At 39.8% G+C, this 20,422-nt stretch overlaps 1 protein-coding gene across 4 annotated transcripts in view; it reads right to left on the bottom strand.

Moving 5' to 3' along the window:
* Positions 1 to 20,422, bottom strand: part of MED27 (mediator complex subunit 27) — an 83,453-nt gene that overhangs the window by 31,552 nt on the left and 31,479 nt on the right. For all 4 annotated transcript variants that reach the window (XM_068211195.1, XM_068211196.1, XM_068211197.1 and 1 more), the window contains exon 3: positions 19,147 to 19,277. In XM_068211195.1, coding sequence (XP_068067296.1) covers positions 19,147 to 19,277 — 131 coding nt within the window. The remainder of the gene's footprint in view (positions 1 to 19,146; positions 19,278 to 20,422) is intronic.

Here is a 20,422-nt window from a genome sequence, read left to right as displayed (position 1 = left end):
GTTTGCCTGCACTCGTTCCAAGACCTATGGAACAGCTATTTTTGGAAGAACCAAGACTCAACATACAACTTAAAGACTCTAGCAGCAGCAGAATTTAAAATATTATAGTCTTACAAAGAGATTTAATAGTTTCCAGGCAGCCTGATTGGAGAAATAGTATATTTTAACACATACAGGGTAACCACAGCTCTAGTGTGATTTATTCATCACGGAATTTAAGTTTTAATTTGATTCAGCTACCTGCTAGGCAAGTCTCTGCAGGTAGCAAATTCAAGTTGATAGAAGACTTTTCAGAAGCATCAATTAACAATAGTTATTAAAACAGTGACCTCTGCCAGCTCTGGTGAGATGACACTTCCTGCTTGGATAGGCAATGAAGAGCGTGAAAAGAAATTCAACACCACTCACGCTGAGAAAGCGACTTCACGTCTCAAGACTAAATTAGACAGCTGGCACCATCCCTGACATCTGTACAACAATCCTGGAAGTCTCTGCCTCCTCTCCCAAATTCCACAGGTTCTGTAGAATTTTTTTTTATTATTATTGTTAACACAGGCTCTTGCTTTTCACTTCTGCAGAGCCTCTATAAAATGCTCACGGTTTCCTGGCTCCGGTACTAAACTCTCTTGTTTTGAGCAAATTCTCCTCCAGCTACGAGTTTCCTTGCCAGGCTGTTTTCTCTTACAGTTGTTAACACTGTCCTCTTGTCCTTTCTGAACAAACTGCTTCAGCAGTTTCCTCTCTCTTCTCACCCAATTTCCAAGTTTCTTGTGGTGGAAGATTCCAGCCAGGATCCTCTTGGCTCATCTTTCTCTTCCCTTCTCATCTGCACATGGACTTGGTCTCTGCTACTCCTGCAATGCCTCTGTTCCTGCTGTAAAATCTTTATTCATGACACATCAGAAAGGAAAAACATTCTTTCAAATAACTGACTGACTTCGAAGTACCAGGAGGCGAGGTGAGGGCAGAAGGAGCAAATCTGAGTTGTGCACAGTTCTTCAGTCTTGGGGCTAAACCCCAGGATGAGCAGGAGGGAGTTTCAGCACTGGAGAGTCTTGGCAGTATGAATCCACAGGTGTGGGAAGAAGTCAGGATGTGTGGGCTGCAAGGAATTGATTTGCTAAGACACCTGGAACAAAGGTCCTAAGGAACAAATCTGCTAAAATTTTTGTGCAACCCCACTCCACTCCACCTTCAGAGGACTGGAAGCACTGAAAGATCCAAACCTGAGAGAAGGCAGACTTCCATTCTTAAAAATCTTAAAAATCCTCCTGTTTTCAACTTTGCTATGGATGTTATTTTGGTCATAGAGGAATTATGCTTTATTACTGAGTGGATGCAAAAGATTAAGTTATGTGCTTAAATAGTCTAGCAGTGTTTACATATAAACACAGGGTGGTCTGCTGCAAAAGCATATGCACACAGAGCTGTATCAAACACTCACCATCTGCACTTCTCACTCACAAAAGGCCAAACCTGGTACAGCACTTAAGGACACATGTGGAATCATTTGGACAGCTCTCCAGAAGCCAAGACAGAGTGTTTAAGGGTTGGATTTACAAAGATATTTAGAAACCTGAGGCTGTGATTCAACAATTTTCGGGCTTCAGCAGCAATAGTGACATAAGGCACTGACACATCCCCTCCTGCACAGCATTCAGCCCCCTCAGATGTGCTGTGCTGGAGGAGCTGGAGCTCACAGCTGAGCTGGCTTGAAAAAAAGAAGTATTGGTTTAAATCTAAACCAGTTTCATGATTCAACTCCCTGTGAGGCTGCACACATGGCGTGCCAGTACAATTCCTGCTGGCACTACACATCATGGGCCACGAATGCTGCACACTGGGGTCATTCTATTACAACAATAAAATATTGGTTTATGGTAAAATGTTGTTACTTAAGCAGCATTGTTTATACAGCAAACACAATTCTGAATTCTTCAGTGAGTCCACTGCTAAATGACGTGGTGCAGACCTGCCTGGAATGTCCTCAAAGGTCTGAGCTGACAGTGATGGCACAAATGAACACAGGCTCTCCTCCTGAAAGCTTCTGGAATGCAAACCTGCTGCTGAATTAAATACTCTCTGGACATCTGCACATTTACATTAAATATGAACAAACAGCTCTGTAACACACTCTGAAAACACACGTTGTCAGTGCATACTTTGTTTTTTAATACAGAGCAAAAAGACATCTCTTCACAATGCTGAATTCCAGTGCACCACCTTAAAAAGCGCAACTTTAATAAGGAAAACTTTAACTTACAAATAGAGACCTTGCAGTCCAATTCCCAGGGCTATTTTATTATAGTACTGAAATAGCTTTCTTTGTACTTATGCAGAATGCTCTTCAAAATGCCTTTAATTCACAGCAGTAATCATGAGAGGAGTATGGATATTAGAATGTGTGAAAACTGGTTAACAAAACAAGCATGCATCTACTTTACAGTCATCACCAGGATCCTGCCTGAACCTGCACTGGTCTGTGCTTTATGAAATAGAAAAGCGTTAACTCCTTTATACACACCTTGAGAGGAAAACCAGCCCTCCCTTAACCATTCAGCATCAGAGGTGAAATAATTTCAGAACCAAAACTCCACAGCACAAATGCACTGTTTATATTTCCACTTCATGAAACATGATGTTGCACAACAACAATAATTATACTGCTATTATTAACAACAAATGCTAAAGTAGTTTTCAGGGGCCTGGGTAAGAATCAGAATTATTACATTCGTGTTTATCTACAAAGATGATTCTTGTATTTTTCCTAACTTTTCAAGAAATTTGTGCCACTCACATCAGCCTAAATTTGCACGTGCACACCCATTTCCATACAGCAGAGCTGTGTCAGAATTCCTCAGGAGAAACTCAAGCCAGAGTCCTTTAAAAAGGAAAACAAATGCTTGCACACACACAGAGCTGTCCCCCACGGTGTTCCAAAGCTGGATAATGCCCCCACCCTCTCAGGGTTCACCTGGGGCTGCTGGGTCAGTGCTGGGAGATGAAGCCCCCTCTCCTGCACCCCCAGTCCTGCAGGTAGGGACAGGGGGTTCAGCTGATCCCACTAAACACCAGACACTGCTTTGACAAGGGGCTCAAAGGAAGGCACAGAGCTCAGTCCTGCCTCGAGGAAATGTGATGGGCTGGGATGGCTTCTTAACCAGCCAGATTGCCACGGGAAGTGAGTGGGGCTGTTTCCCACCTGGGAAAGGCCCCACTGTGTGCACTGACCACCTGATGGGACCCTGACACCATGTATTACTCCACACTGGCACTGAACTTGAGTTCAGCCTTCTCAAGGTAGAATTCATTATTTTATAACCTGTTATTTTCAGCTCTGCTATTGAAGATTTACTGCAACAGCAAAGCCTTCTCACTCTCTTTCTTTGTGCTTTATTTCTCCCTGAACAGAGCAGAAATTACAGTACTTACCTCCTTTTATGAACACCAACAGATGATGCATGATTCCTATTATTTATTCTATACTTATGGGAAGCAGCAAGATTTTACCTTTGGGTGCAGTGAGTGATGAACAGGAAACACAGGATGTTGTGCCCAGTTAGACCTTTTCACACACTGGGCTTGACCATGACAGGCACTGCTGGCAGGGAGAGATCCTAGTGATCACTGCACTCAGGCACATCACCTCCCTGAACTTAGTGAAGGCATCACAAGTTCCAGAGGCGGGGAGGAAGGGAAGATCAGGGATCTAACCCTTGGAGGATAGCTACTATATCAAAACAGGAGAGCAAAGCAGACCATTTCATACACAGGACTAAAATTACACAGAATTAGCAAGTGAAGACTCAAATTTTAGACCTCATCAATAGAGTTCAAACAGCCACTCCAAAAAAATAATCCTCTTCAAGGTCTAGAGCTTTTGTTAAAATTATAAATCGTGGTAGAAACAGGCAAGTCTTAATATCATTAGTTCTAAGGGTACTTAAGATACTTGATATCAGCCTTTAAGAATCCTTAAGATCAATTTGTTCTTCTGTAATTAAGAGGGAAGCAAAGGTGAAGAAAAAATCAGAAAAGATGAGATATAAACGTTGCACAGCCCACTGCAATTTATTACACAAGCTTTTACCCATTTCAACTTTTGTGATCACTTACTTTAAGTTTTCTTGAGGGAATTTCATAATTAGTCCTGGTTTTTAGCTCTTCAGAATTATGATCTGACCAAGTACTTCGATCTGCCTGTGATACTACAGAGATAAAAATCTATCTTACAACTCAGAGGTTTATCAAAGGACTCCTTCAAGGTCATCTTCACACTTCAGTAGAAAAACTGGAGGTAACAAGAACAATTAGGCATTTATAAACTCAAGACTCTCCCAGTACAAACATTTAGGAGAGAGAAGCCCTTCAAAACCCTATTTTATAAAAAATATGCTTTCATCACTTCTTCCTCCAGCATGACAAGCTGTTCCTTAGGTTGAGATTTTGAGATTTTTTATAGGGCTTATGGAAATTAATTGCGTGGCTTCCGCTGAAAGTCAATGTGGGGGAGGAGGGTGAATTCCCTTGAGAAAAACTGAGAAAAATTCTCCTTGAACAAGAAAGTTGGTTAAAGGAAAGGGCTCATCATGGCTGTAACTCCTGGGCTTGGTGAGCACAGTGCAGACATGGCAGCAAAGTGACAGCAGAAATTCACTGCACCTTTCTGGCCATTTCCCCACTCCTGTAATCAGATTCCCTCTCATTTGTTATTTCCACTCACACAAGGATCATGTGCAGCCCCAGCACAGATCACACAGGTTTTAAGTTCACTGTGGCTTTTGAAATGTTGGAGCCTCTGAGCTGGAGTTTGAAGTCTTTCATGGGGCTGAGAGCTGGACTAAAGCCAAGTACCAGAGTAAGAAATACAGAAATTCAGAAGTGTAGTCCTGTACCTGCATTGCTTGACATCACCTGATGATTTTCCCTAAAAAATAGAACCTAAGCTAGCATTAATGCCAAATATATTTAAAGTAGAATAAGCCCTGCAAAATTACCATGTCTGGTGCAATCTGGGAGAAAAGCTCAGCCTACTAAAAAATACTATGATTCTGTTTATGTAGGCAGACTAAGAGAGGAAAGTGCCCAAGTGAAATCCAAGGAATGAAGATCTCCCAAGGTAAGCACAAATATTATCATTAACACTGTCTAGCTTAGTTCCAAATACGTTTCCCAATCTTCTTCATGAATATCGAGCTCAAAACTTGTGAAGAGCAAATTCCTTTAAGGCATGTCAAGTTGGTTATTCAAAGTAAAGAAATTCCAGGTTGTCAGATAATTTCTAATAGTAAACAGATAGAGATTTAAAAAAAGAAAAGACAGTCTATGCATCCACAGTCCTTTATTAAAAACAAAGAAAAACTAAAGCCTGTCCACTGTAATGTGACTGAGTGGTACAAAATAATCCACCTGTTCCTGGGTCTGTACTTGGTCAAGAGCCAAGGTTTGTACTCTGCCAAACATCTCAAAAGTGCTGCTAGAGAAGGGCCAATAAAACATTTCCTGCAAGCCCTGCAGACAACACGAGCCTGCTGAACCCTTTCTGATCAGCAGCCCCAGTGTCTGGCCTGTCTGTCAATGCCAGTGGCTCTCAGCAGGGAGTGGTTTATTATTCTAATAAGATGCTCCAAATGAAGAAAGGGTCAGCTCTGAATCACTGCCATGAGAAGATTTAATTAGATTTTTACACTGACTAAAGACATTCCCTGCACACACACACAATTTTACATATGGAGATAAATGATAGTGTCTTTTAAAGCAAGGTTACTTTTGTTTTCTTTCTGTTTTAAATACCCTGCTTCTATTTTTCCTTTTCTTGAGATAGCTGTTTACATTACACAGTTATAGTGTCCAAGCTTAAAGGTTTCTTGTGAAAGAGTTCAATAATTTTCTGATTAAAAACTCTCTGGGCAAACCTGAAGTATTCCACCCATTACAGAGCTCTATAATTTCCTAGGAAAAGGTCTGAGAACTCATACCCAATTAAAAATTAGAAAAACCCAACAAAAACAGCCCAAATTTTCTTAATGACAGAGTAAAACCTACAGAACAGATTGATACTGAATACATGCACATTATATATCAACGCATTATTGTTAATATGCTGTTTTAATTAAAAATATACTAGATAAAGAAGAGAAAGAGGCTCAGCTGTATCTGATCCACACAGCTGCAAACTCTACCTGTATTAGCAGACAGAACATTCATTAAAGGTAACCTCACATCAAAGATTTTTCTAAAAGCCACCAGAGGAACGTTGAAGTCAAGCACGAGGGCCAGAGCTATTAGGGCTGTTTCAATCATTAGGAAACCATTATCTCAAATTCATGCTGCTACCAGGATACAGGTTCACCCAGTAACATGACAGCAAATTATATGATTAATTAGCTCCCACATAGCTACTGTGAGTCAACCAGTTGAATCTGATACCCTAGAGAAACAGATAAAATTTTACCCAATGGTAGCTACTGGCTGCACAGATCTTCCTGCAGTTACACTCCCAAACATCAGAGAATTTGCAGATGTTTTAAGGGAGCTCCCCAGCCATGCTCACTTTGCATTCACTACTCAGTGTACAGATGTGCATTTCTGTATTTGATTTTTCTTTCGCCATGTAATTATTTTCACTTTTTTGCTTAACTGCCATCAAGGTTCCTGTAGATTCAAAACATAAACTACACTGGCATTCATCTAATGGTACCCATTCTTAAGAGCACTTCATAGGCATTTTTAAAAAGGAGACAAAATATTTGCCTCCTTTGGCAATTTGGCAAAAGACACAATGAGACAAACACTGCACAACAAGTCTGAAAAAGATGATGGGGAAGCTGGAAGAGAATGCTTAACTGAGAACAAAACAAATTAAATTACATCCACCACTGAGAACTTCCCTGCTCTGACTGGTGTCCTGCACCCCATCCCGCCAGCTGAGTCAAGTGGTGAGAAGTAAGCCACAGCAAAATAAAAACAAACATGGGAAACAAAACAAATCTCTCATTTTATTCTTTTCAGGGGTTTAAAAAAACCCCAAAGAACATATGTGTACAAACGTTATCCAGTATTACAGCAGTTGGTGCTCCCTGACACCTGGAGAGGCTCTGCTCACTCGGAGCTGAACTTTTCTCAGTACATCCTCTCCTTCACACTCAGGAGACAGGAATGAACTATTTATTTAGGATCTGACAACACCAGGAGTCATCAGTGGAGAGACCTTATGTGAGAGAAAACAACTTCATCCTTGAAACTCCCAGAAACAAACCAAAGCAGATTAAGAGATAAGGAAATATTTGAAACAACCTGAAAATCTAAGGACCATCCAATAACCAGGTTCTCTGTGTGCCTTCTTCCCACCAGCATTTTAAGACATCTTGAGGATTTCAGCAGAAGGTATTTGAGAGATTTGCAGAATGCAGACCTTTAAGATCCAGTATTTATTTACTGACACTTTAACAAAGCAGTTAATGCAAAAGCAAACTGTTCACTGGCATTAAGAGGTTTCTGGTGGAGGGTGATGCCTAAGACACCAAAAATTAACTGGCTTTAACACATACCAGCACAGAAAGAGATGATTCAATCATGGCACTGCTGAGAGATGCAAAAGAGCAGGACAGAAAGAAGGATATTACAACACTCAGGCTACAATATCAGAATCTTTATCTCTATTGATGACTTAATAAAAAATGAGGGAAGACAGCAATTGTGGAACAACAGAACAAAATTAGTAGCAGCAGATAATATTTCAGTTGTACTAGCAAAAATTATAATTGATTTTCTGTCTATGGTGTTAAAGTTGCTATCTTTGCTCTGAAAATAAATTTTAATTTTAAAAGCATAATCACATGTTAAAATAGTTCAACCTGGCACTTTCTGTCCACAGGCTCCTTTTACAAGAGGGATACAGGAGCCACCATTGCTCTGTCATGTCAAGGAATCCATTTCACTTCCCTAGGAATACCTAAGATTAGAAAGCATTGAATTTGCTTATCATCTGCTATGCTGTAAAATCAGGTTGTTGAAGAAGCTACCTTTTGTCTAAATGAAGAGCAACTTTCAAATTAGAAAAGATCATGGAAGCATCCAAATAGAAACTGTTTTAAAGCCAAATTTCAGATTTTTAAAAAACCATGCAACTGTTACTTTAAATGCCAAGCACTCTTCCTTGTAGCACTCCTTTCAATTAACTCAGCTTCTCACTGTGGGTTTTTTAAGAAGGCTACTATAATCTACATTATTACTTAATACAGTTTCTTCAAAAATATCTGTTTTCTCCTTCCATCAGCCACTGCCCTCAAACAGTCCTTCTCAAAGGTTCACAAAAAGAGGGCTCAGCTCTTTTCAAGACCTGTCTACATGGCACACACAAATCTGTCATGAGCAAAGGCATCATCTTTGCTGAGCAACTGTCAAAATGCAAAAACCAAAATGAAAGAAGGTTCTGCATGTAAAACAGGCAAGTAGAAAAGCCTGGGTTTGGCTTCAGGGGAGCTCAGCTTTACAGGGCTATTTTGGACACAGATATTACATTCTGACTTAAAACACATCAAAACTGTAGGGTATTTTTTTGCCACTCCTGGAGCACGTTTGATTTTAATACCAAACACTAAATATAACAATCAGCAAAAGAGTTCAACAATTTGAGGCCACAGAAGTTTAGGCAGCTTGACACAGATTGACAGGCTCCAGCCAGGCTTGTGTGGAATTATTTCATGTGCTGGCACTTTGCCTTCCATCACTGAAATGAGCACCTAAAGGCAAGAACACAAAGGATACAGGATAATACATCACCACTCATTTATCACAACAATAGTTGGCAGTGGATACTCAGAGCTTCCTATCAGGCCCTGCAAGTAGGAATTACCTGGTCATTCCTTCATTCCTCACAACGTGTCATTCCCAGACTCTGGATTTTAAAAAATATTACCTGGTCTTGAACAAGAAAAAATAAAAGGTAGAAGTCCAGACTCTCTCCTTGAATGAAGGCATCTACTTTGTGGTTAATGCCTTCTTGCTTCATTCACTCCCAGCATTCCTGCACAGCTGATAAAATTCTCACCATTCCCATGGGGAAACTGAGGCACAGAACAACTCAACAAAACAGTATTTGCTCTGCAAGAACTTGTTTAGGAGTCTCTGTATCTTTAAGAGCTTTCAAACACACATGGCACAGAATGAAAAGGCTGAACACTATTCCACAATCACATTTTGTGAGGGATGGAGTCAAAGCATTACAAGCAACAGTGGAGCATAATGATCATACACAGAATACAATTTTTATTTCATTTCATTCCAGGTAAGCTCAGCAAACGTTAAATACATGACTCACTACTTTACCACCAGCTCTGTGCCAAACTTTCTTTCCCAAAACTGAGCTTCAAAGAACAATCTTGAGCAACACTAAAGCATAAATTTAATTTCAATGCAAAACTTGCTGCATGGAGGTGCTTTTGGTTGCTAAAATTAGAGGGCTTACTATAGGATTCCCCTGGCCATGACTCACAGACAATAAAGACACGGTGTGCAGCCACAGAAAAAAGTCAGCCCAAGTCTCCAATGTTAACAAGGTCTTCCCTGTGCAGTTTTTCTCCCGTGCAAAGGTAAGAATCAGGTAAACACACAAATAATGAGGTGAATGTATGTCAGTTAGCAATGTGCATCACACTATTAATTCACAATAACATACACATACTGCTGAGTAACATCAGTCAAATTGAAAGGATGGTGTTACTCCTGTGTAGGTAAAACCTACACAGCACAGAGCAAATGCCTTCCAAAATCAACCCATCAAGAATGGAAATAACAGTAAAGCAGCATCTGTAAAGAGATGAAAACTGAGTCACTTCACCCAGTGAAACTTCTAATGGTTCCATTTTATTTATTTTTTCCCACTGTGTGCTGGGAAAATGGGACTAGAAAATAAGTGTACCAAAATACTTCAAATCATTTTAAGTGAAGATTATATTTAGAGGAGAAAACCATGAAGTCATCAGCTGGAATTTGCTTCCCCAAGCTTTTTGCATTTAACCCATCCATAGGACTCCTTGTAAACACATGAATACCCAGAAAATGCCCTAAAGTGAAATTAAAAAGTAATAACAGCTATTTTTAACAGCAGGTGAAGAAAGCAGAGCAAAGCAGTTCTCCTTTGTAGTTAGAAAGGACAGCCAGGCATCCTCTCAGACCCTGCATGTGGTCAGGAGCACGGCCAGAGCCTGGCACCCCACGGTGCCAGGGATGGGAACAGCCCCCTGAGCTCCCAGGACACCTCCATGGTGCAGTTCATCACTTGGGAAAACTTTCCCCTTCGTAGAGTTCTTGCTGAAACTACTTTAATTGTGTTTATTTCCAGGTAAGATTTGCATTTTTGAAGTCTTTTACTGTGATACACACCTACAGCTTCCTTCTCCTCAAGGGTACAGGGGTCCCATCTGAAAGCACTTTTATCCCCCCATCCCAGTGTAGCTGTTTAGTTTTCCTCTCAGATAGACAAAGGTTACTTTGTAGAGATGCAGAAATAAAGTTATTAATTAATACATTCACAATGGGCTTATACCACCTTACACAATACAATTATACAATAAAGCTGATCTGGCTAAGCCACCAAAATATAAAGACCTTTGCATTCCACCTTATTCCAGCTCTGCTCCTCCTGCTCCTCATCTCTGACAAGGGAATATACAGCCAATGCAGTTGCTGTAATATATTTTTGAATTTGGCAAGAGGCAGTTTTAATTTATTCTTTTCAGACTGACTGTCTGCTGCAGTAAAGCAGCCTCGAAGCCTCATCCCTCAAATAGCAAAGCTAAAAAAACCAGAAATGGGGGGATTTTAAAGCAATCTCATTATAAAATCACAGCTTTAGCAAAAGCTTTGATATCATTATTAGGTTCCTACAAATTTCCTCTCTTACCTCGTTTGTTCTTCATTGTCTTAATTAGTTCAACCACATGTAGTTTGTGTTCTTTTTAACTTTTCTTTGACACAGAAACAAGCAGTTAAACTAGTATTTGCAGTCTTTAATTACACATTAAAGTCTTCATCCTTGACTTTCTTTTTTACTGGAAGTACAGGGATTCCCTACAGTGCAATATTAATGTTCAGCTCTAAATGCTGCAAGGGCATCTTCTAATGGTTGGGACTGTGGAACAACTTTTAATTAATTGCCACCTTTTAATGGCACAGTTCTCACACAAACATTACCTTTAAGGCAAACATACATCAAAGAGTCAGAAATTTGCTCTTTTACAACAGAGCTGAGGTCCCCAGTAATTCTAAACTCGCTAAGGGTCTTCTGCTCTGGATCTGTGCATGTTTTGGAAACAGCAGATCAACACTGCTACATGGCCCAGAGTCTCCAAAAAGATTCATCTTTTTCACTTCCCAAACAGAGTGTTCCAGTTAATCTTCCCCAAAGTAGATGGGAATGATTTCAAATCGCTGTGCTCGGTCACACAGGGCTCCACATCACACAACAATCCTGTATGGGGGATTATTTGTGGAATATGACAACAAAATATCAACAGGCACCAGCCCCAGGTGCTTTTTGGCTCATGTCTCCTTGACAGGCATGTGCACAGAGCTCATCACATAAGTCCACAGTGGCTCACAACACACTTGTAGAAAAAGCTCCATACACAGTAAAGGAATTGTGAAATCTTAATTGCATGCACTCTCTTTCCACAGTACTTGGTTGGAAGAGGTGTTGAGAAGTGAATAAATAGAATAGATTTTCCCTCCATGTTAAAATACACTGTGAAGTTTTATCCCCTAACCAGTGTTTCCTGCCCAGAGAAGCTGTGGCTGCCCCTGGATCCCTGAAGTGTCCAAGGCCAGGTTGGACAGGGCTTGGAGCACCCTGGGACAGGGGAAGGTCCCTGCCCATGGCAGGGGGTGGAATGGGATCAGCTTTAAGGTCCCTTCCCACCCAAACCATTCTGTGTTTCTTTAATGCACATTTCAGTAATTTACTAGGGATAAAGCAACATCCAATATCCTTTTGTATTGTATGGATAGAACTTATTCTCCAGTTAATGAATATCATAAGGAACATTTAGTTTTAGTCAAAGTATTTCCTTTGGACAATCTATGTTGATCAATGCCTGCTGTTTTTTGTAATTACTTTGTAAGAAAATATGCAGCTGTATAGTACTTAATGGAATGAAATTAAATACAGCATATAACTGCAGCCAAAAAAAAAAAGCACTGATTTGGCATAACAAAACAAAGAAGATTACTGCAGAAACCCCTGCTGTCAGATATATCAACATATTAGAAGATTAAATCAAGATTAAAATGTTTAAAAGACTTGTGTTTCTAAAGATGCACAGAGCAGCAAAGCTCATGTTCTGTATCTTTGGCATCTACATAAGTTACAAAGCATCTCTGAAGTCCCAAAGTTAACATGATACATAACCCAAGTGAACAGCACTGAAAACAGAGAAATCACACAATTTAAGAGCATCTATTTTAAAATTTACCTGTTACACTGAAATTAAATTTCAACTGGATTACCCTCTTGTCTCATTTTTGGAGCAGAGTTTGGTAGGGTACCTTTGGCTACAAGTAGTGAGATGACCACTGTTCTATCCCTGGTATGTTACTGGATTTGATCTCACTGGAGTTGCCTAATGAAGCCCTTCATGAATCAAAACTATATTGTGGAGTTTTTTCTTTCCAGCTACATTAAACTGTGTGCTCAACAGTAAATACCACATAACTGAGACAGACTGCCATTCCATTTAACAGCTGACTCTTTCTCCCTCATCACATTGAAACAAAACACACCCAAAGCAGCAGGACAAAAACATCCAGTCACAGAGCTCTGGAACATTTGTCCCTGCTGCTGACATGGGCAACTGGGAAGGAAAAATACCTGTCTTTAGAAGCTTAGAATAATCTCTCATCCAAATGACAAGGAGTGGGTAACTCACTCGTGTCACACCTGAAATCCAGAAAGGACCATGCAACACCCACCCCAGGGCTGTTCCCTGGGAAAACTCAGCTCAAGACAGGTTAATGCTGTGTCATCACCCTGGAACTGTCCCTGATCATTTGTTACACAGGTGGGATCAGTCAAGGGAGATGCTTCCCCAGCTCTGGGATCCCAGTGTCCTGGCTCCACAAGCCCTGAACACGCTGGAATCAGCATGGCAGTCAGGGTTAAATGGCAATACACTGCAACTCCCACTGAAACAGCTTCACAAAAGAGCTCTACATCAGGAGTCCAACAATTTATTCAAAATAAAAAGAAAACAGCACAATTATGTGATCCAAACTGTGCACAGGACATCAAATACTAAAAGTAATGTTCGATTGACATGGTACACGGCTGCAAAGTAATTAAACTTATTCTTGTAAATATTATTGTTTTACAATATAAAGAACTAATTTTTAATCTTTTTTTCCTTTCACATAAAAGGGGGATTAATTTGTGGAGCAAAAGGGTCACATGTTTCAGCAACATGTTCTTTTACAGTTCCTGTTGCACTGTCTGGCTAAAATCAAGCTAAAGAATTCTGTGAGAAACTTAAACATGAACAGGGATATGAAATGAGCTCCCAGTCTTGAAAGTTATTGGAAACTGATCTCTTCCTTATTAATACAATTCCCCATCATGTACAAAAAGATATCTCCATGTTCCAGAATGCAAACAGAGTTTTAATCTTTAATTATATTCTCAACCTCAGCTCTTCTGGAGAGAAGTACAGATGTGGGTCTGAGGATTATTGCTTTATTACATTATCATCTCCGTGGTATTTAATGAATATTGATACTTAATGCAGCTTTGCCAGTGCAGGCAAATAAGAATTTCAGAACTGCACAGAGAACTTCTGATGACTTTTCTCAAAACAGCAAATACAGCCACACACTTCACTCTTCTACTCTTGAACACTCCAGGAGGAGGCCCAAAGCTTGGAGCCCTGATACTGAATTATTGCAATAACAACACTGGCTGTTAAATAACCCCACCCCTACACCCGGTGTCACACTGAACTGAATCAGATTCATCACAGAATTTGAGTTGGAAAGGACTAACACAGCATAATTTAAACAAGTTCTCTTAAAAATTACAAAACTTACAAACATTTATTGGCTTAAGTATGTTTTGCATTACCTTTAGAAAAACCTGCCTCTTTCTAACATACTGAAAATCCCTGAACTTAGGAAGCAATTAGATGCTGTTTATAAAACAAAATGCTGAAAAAACACTTTTCAAAAAACTCTTGGCAAAGGGCTCAGGATTTTTCCTTAATGCAAAAATGATAAATTATACAAGTTAAATTCCAAAGAATTTATTCTGGCACATCTGATGACTGGGGGTATTGTTTCATATATATATATAAATATATAAAAAACAATACCCCCAGTCATCAGATGTGTATATATATATATATATATATATATATATATATATATATCTGTTACAAACAGCAACTTTTTAATTTAATACTAAATCCTTCATTAAAAGTCAATTTGAGTATCCTGAAGAAAGCTCTTGACCAAAGCCAATGGAATCTGACAGTACTCATTTATATGACAGAACCATTAAACAGGTAAGACATTAATGCTGTGACAGAACAACACTTGCTGGTATTGAATCAAGCTCCAATAAACACAGAGTTTGGGATATCTGCACAGTTCTGTTCCAAATCCAGATGAACAAATACCTGCTGAAATTAGACAGGAAATTAACTTTTTATGGAATCCACTCACTATGCAGTGAGTGGAGTAGCTAATGCAGTTCCAAAGGATGCAGAAAGTATGGACTTCTTTTGAATATATCCTTCTTCTCCAGAAGAATCATCCAAATGAATTCTGAGATGTAGAGAGCAGATCAGAGACCTCCTCCAACTCACCCAGAACAATGAGTAGAAACAAACTGCACATCCAGAGTCTCTATATCCTCAGGTCCTTGTTATCTCCTAAAAGAAAAGTTATCTCTTTTTTTGCTCATTCATCTACAACAGTTTCATGAGCAGCACTGTCTTTTCCTTTATTAAAAAAAAAAAAAAAAAAGAGTAATTTTGCTGGTGTGCTCCTAGCAATAGAGTACAAATTTACAGAGATTTTTACTCAAGCTATTACAGTATTTTCACTGACAAGTTAGGGCATACATCAGACCACAAGAGATTCACAAGACAAGTTGAAGAGCCTTAAAACAAAGAAAGTGGACTCTCTTTAACTCAAACCTCTCTGCTCATTGAGCCTGAAGTTGTCAAACAAGAACAAGACTTCCACTTGTTTATTGTTTAGAGTGTTCTTATTTCTCCAAAACCACAAAGTGACAACAAATGACCCTAAAAAGCACCATAAAGGGCAAGAGTCTCAGTACCTTCTGTGGTGATCAAGTTCTTGTTCTGGCAATTTTCTTCCAGACAGAGAAGACAGATGATCAATCTGGGAGCACTGAGAAAGCTCCACAAAACAGAGCTATCAAAATCACAGGGTTTCCAACGGAGACCCCTAAAAATTCCCATTAAAACTGACTGACTCTTGTGTGTGCCACTGAACTCCACTGCAAGAATACAGACAGCATCCTGGGCTTCCTCTTTTCCTCCTTCCCCAGCTCACAGTGGCTCACTGCTGTTGTTTTCCAGCTGGACAGTGACACACCAGATTCCCTGGGATCCCAGCAGGGTGGTCCAGCAGCAGGAATTCCCCTGTGGACTCCGTGCTCTCAGCACTCCCCGAGAGAATTCTGCTGCCTCAGGGTCTCAGAGACAACTTCCTAACTGCAAATCTGCTTTTGACATGTAGTGCCATGCAAAATAATACCAGATTAATTAACTGCACCAATTACTACATTTCAAGAGGAAAAGAAAAGCTACGCCACCATTTCCCATTGTCTTTATTTATTGATTCCCAAGCAGGAGCAGCCACCCTGGTTTTCAGCAGGGCTGAAAGACACAGACAGTTCCCTAGGCACTCAGAGGAGCTGACAGCTCTCAGCACTTCAGCAAACACTGCCTTGAGATTCCTTAACAGAAGGAAGGAACCCGCAGCCAGATGAGAGGCATGTGAGGGAACGCATCCATTAGCACGTACAGGGAGATGTCTTGTTAATAGAAGACAGAAGGAGGGACAAAGCAGGCAGAGAAAGCAGCCAGCAGTTAGTCATTTTCTCACACAGATCATTTGGCTGGGAATGAGACACATATCAATCCAGTCTTCCTTTCTGCATTTTCAGAGCCAAGGAAAACCAATACTGAAAAGCAAAACCCAGCGCCAAAAGGCCTCTCTTCAAAACTGCTCAGCACCCTTACAAGTCCTCAAATAAACAGGAAGAAAATGCAGATTTTGCTCATAACAGTTGCATAGGGCAGAGAACTTCCATTTTCAAAACCACTTTCTGGATTCAAAATTGCTGCTGTTTCAGATATTTACTAGTGAAGAACTAGAGGCTCTCACCTGCAAACCACAGCACAATGCAGAAGACAGCCTAAGGTTGCGGAGGAAAAAGTGTAAGGACATGCCAAGAATCACTTTTGCCATCACCAAAACCCTTTCTCCAGCTCCTTCTGCGAGCATAAAATAGGAAGAGATGGCTGAGCCTCCAAGACAGGCTTGGGTTTGCTTTGTTTGATTGGTTTCTTAAAAAAAAAAAAAAAAAAAGGCATTTTAGAGGGGAAAGAAGAAAAGCAGAGCAGGGATAGAGACTGAAGGCTCAAGTGAACAGTGAATTGAACAGAACTTGATTTTTCTGCTGTATCACTCCTTTTATGAGACGAAACACCATTTGGGAATTTTTAGTTTGTGGAATACAACCCAAGTCTCACCCCAGCAGCACAGATTAAAGACCTGGATGAACACAAAAACTGCTCAGCTTGCACCACTGCCATGGAGAACGTGAAGTGCAATAGCAAAAGTTACTCATGCAGTTTCTTCAAGGAACAGGACCATAAATAAACAGATAGTAACCTGCCCTCTAATAATACCTGTAACTCAAATACAGACATGTTTACTAGTAAACTAGCCATGTGCAAAATCTGCATAAGAATAAACTGGTTTCAGGAGATTCTTTGCCCAAATCATCACCTCTGATACCTCCTGAGCAAGTGTTTCCTGCGGTCCTTTGCTGGCAGAAAGGATTTACTGCAGTGTTGATATTCACTCCAACCTGCTCTCCTGAAATGACATTTTGGCATACAGCTGCTTTCCACTACTTCTGTTTAAGAAAAGCTCAAGATAATTTAGCTGCTCTGAACAACATTTAATAAACACTTGACTCATTGTTACTCAGCCCAATGACTTGTCACTGAACTTAATTTTAATAGCATACATCAAAGCAAAAATAGACCAAGAAATAGTTATCCCTTTCTTGATGAATTAATAAAGCTAAAAAAATATCCTTGAATTGCCATGGGACTATTAGGATGTAGGATGCCCTTTCAAGGAGATCTGTAGTTTTGCATCTGGATGTTTTCTTCTTTTGCATTTTATAAAGAATGAAGGGAAAAAAAAAACCTACTCCATGATTCATCACTATTTGCATGAAACTACAGCAAAATCAAGATATTAAAATCCATTTGTCACACCTTTTTTTCTTCTTTCTAAATACTTTTCATAAGCCTATTTCAATAAGTCTTTTCATAATCTGCTTCTGTCCTGTGCTGGAAACAAGATACTGAGCCCAACAGGTATTTGATTTGCCTTAATATCACTATTATTCTCTTAAGACACACTGAGATAGCAAAGAAGAACAAATATGGAAAGGTCAAAGAGAAGCCAGAGAGGAGGCAACCAGTGACAGATAAAGGGCCAGCTCAGCAGAAACACATTTCCCTGTGAATAATGCTGGAAGTAGTAATAAGATACTGAAACATAATTCAACTACTGCCTAAAGTTTAGCTACCACACTGAAATTTCAGTCTACCTGCAGATCCTAAGTAAATGCACCACTGAAGGAAAATCATCTACAGATAACAAGACATATAATACTTTTAAATCTATTTGTTATGTACCTCAAATTAAGATTTATACAGCTGCAACTGTTAGGAACAGATTTTTCTATGCAAAAGTACAAGTTAGCTCTTTATACGTATTTCTAGTAACTAGAGAGGACATGATTAAGGAATAAAACAAGAAAAACACCAAAATACTTTAAGACCTCTGAAAAACTGTGTTAACTGATATACCAGTACTCCAGTTTATAGACTTCCTGGAGAAGGAAGTCCATTTGAAGCTCCAGATACCTGAACAAAGAAGGAAAACTAACCAGCTAGTTTGTCACAAGATACCCCTGGTTCCATCCCACATATCAGAGAAACAACATCTGGTTTTTAAACTACTGCTGGAGCCCCCTTCAAACCACTCTCCTTTGACTGATATATTGGTAAAACAAAAGAGCATTTTATGGATTCTTGAATTACCAGCACTTCAAAGTTAATATACAAGGGGACAGCTCTATAGAATCTGATTTTTTTCACATTTCCTTTAAGGAAAAAACCCTCTAAATGTTGACCTGTGAAATCTGGTGACAACAGGGACTTTTATTATTGCAGCTACGAGGTTTTTGGTAGCACAGTATTTATACATCAGTGACTCTTGTTTTGTGAAAAAATGCAGGCAGTTTCCACAAACTACGAGGATGCTCAGCACAATGAACAATTGCTTAGCACTTCATTTTCTACATAATAATCATTTTCTTACATGTAACTAAATATATTTCAGGTTTATTAATTTATAAGCTTCGTTGTGCACATCTCTGTGTTTCTGGCATCTCTACATACAGTGTTGGTACTCTCTGTCCTCAAACAGTTTCTAAGTGTCCTCATAATTGCTTGTCACCTGTAAAAGAGGTTTAGATCCAATGAAAAATTAACATATGGTGAACAGATGGACTCGGAACAGACGTTTGCCGAGAAAGTACTCACACCAAAGACTTTTTGGCTTCAGTCTTTCAGGACCTTCAGAAAAGTCCTGCTTGAAGCTCCAAGTCATAACAATTAGGTGAACATCATTCCTCAGTGACAAGCTCATGTTGCAAAAAGTTTTTTAATGTCCTACTACAAAGAGAGCGTGTACGGAACAAAAATGCAAGCACAAGGTTGATTATTACCATGATTGAAAATTAAATCCAAAAACCAGTAAGTCAATAAGAAATATTCCACCCCCCAGCATGGAAACTCTTCCAAATGTTCCATTACTTACTGAGGAGGCAGGACAAGAGTTGTTGGCTGGGCTTTTGGTCTGCGCTTTGCAGAGACTCCCATCTGGTTGGCCGAACGTTTCAGAGACTGCTGATTCAAGAGGCCAGATGCCAGCCCAGCATGGTACTGCAACTGGATAAGAAAAAACATATATATATATTAAAATACACACCACTGCAGTGCTCTGTCTGTGTCAGACCTCTGCTACCTGTGGCACCTGATTCAAATTACAGCCAGTCAGGAATACCAGTGGTATTTCAGATCTATTGCTTGGTGGAAGACAATAGGGACAAAGCACATGGAAAAAGTCTGCTGTGAAATGGGTCTGAGGAGCAAGTCATGCATTAGGGCAAGGAAGATGATGAATCAAGGACTTCCTCTCAAGTTCCTCTCTTGAAACTTGGGCTTGCTTTTGAACATTGAAACTGCTTCTCCTCTCTAGGGACTAAACAATCTCACTTTAGGAAGAAGATAAGAGGAAGACAGATGCAACCCTTTCACAATATAAACCAGCTTTTTAGAAATAACACTCATCTTTTTCTTCTTAAACATAAAACCACAAAACATTTGCAAAGGAGTTTCTATCAGTGTAAAGAAAAATCATGCTTTTTAAATACCCGCTCACACATCTCCATAGCACTGCAGAACAATTCACATTCAGTAGCTTTCTCCTAAAAACTTCTCTTTTCCTTGCCAATAAAAGACAATTTTTTGAAGGACACAACATGAATCGGCAGGATTTTGAGTACACTCCCACAGCTCTCAGATTTAAGAACAGCTAGAGGGCTCTGCCTGTCCTGCAACCACCTCCAAGTGCAACAAGTTCTCCTCTGAACACTTTCAATTACATTCTGAGTTCCCCATTTTTGAACTGGAGGGGGGAGGAAGATTCACTGTCAGACAAATGCGATTTCCTGCATCATTCCAGTACCTGGATCTATGTGTTCATTACTTTGTCTGAAGATGTGTTCTGAAAAAGATTAATTGTTTCACACGTTAACTCCTCTAACCCCATGGTCTGCACATAAAAAATGGGTTATGGTCAGGAAAGTATGATTTAAAAATGTTCAGAAAATGAAGTGGTCTCAGACCAAGCTGTTCTACAGGGGCTGAGTGAAAAGGAGGGAAGCACAGCTTGGAATGGTGTATTCAAAACCACCTGTGAACAGGAGGGGAGCCATCCCCTGAGCCACTTTGACTCAGATGTCACTGCTCAGCACATCCAGAAGGATTTCTAACAGGCTCCTGGTTCCCTTGGCTGCTTTGCCACGTGAGCT

The sequence above is a fragment of the Anomalospiza imberbis genome, chromosome 21 (assembly GCF_031753505.1).
Source record: "Anomalospiza imberbis isolate Cuckoo-Finch-1a 21T00152 chromosome 21, ASM3175350v1, whole genome shotgun sequence".
In the NCBI taxonomy this organism is placed as follows: domain Eukaryota; kingdom Metazoa; phylum Chordata; class Aves; order Passeriformes; family Viduidae; genus Anomalospiza; species Anomalospiza imberbis.
Note: the sequence above shows the minus strand (reverse complement) of the source record. Positions and strands in the feature narration are given on the sequence as shown.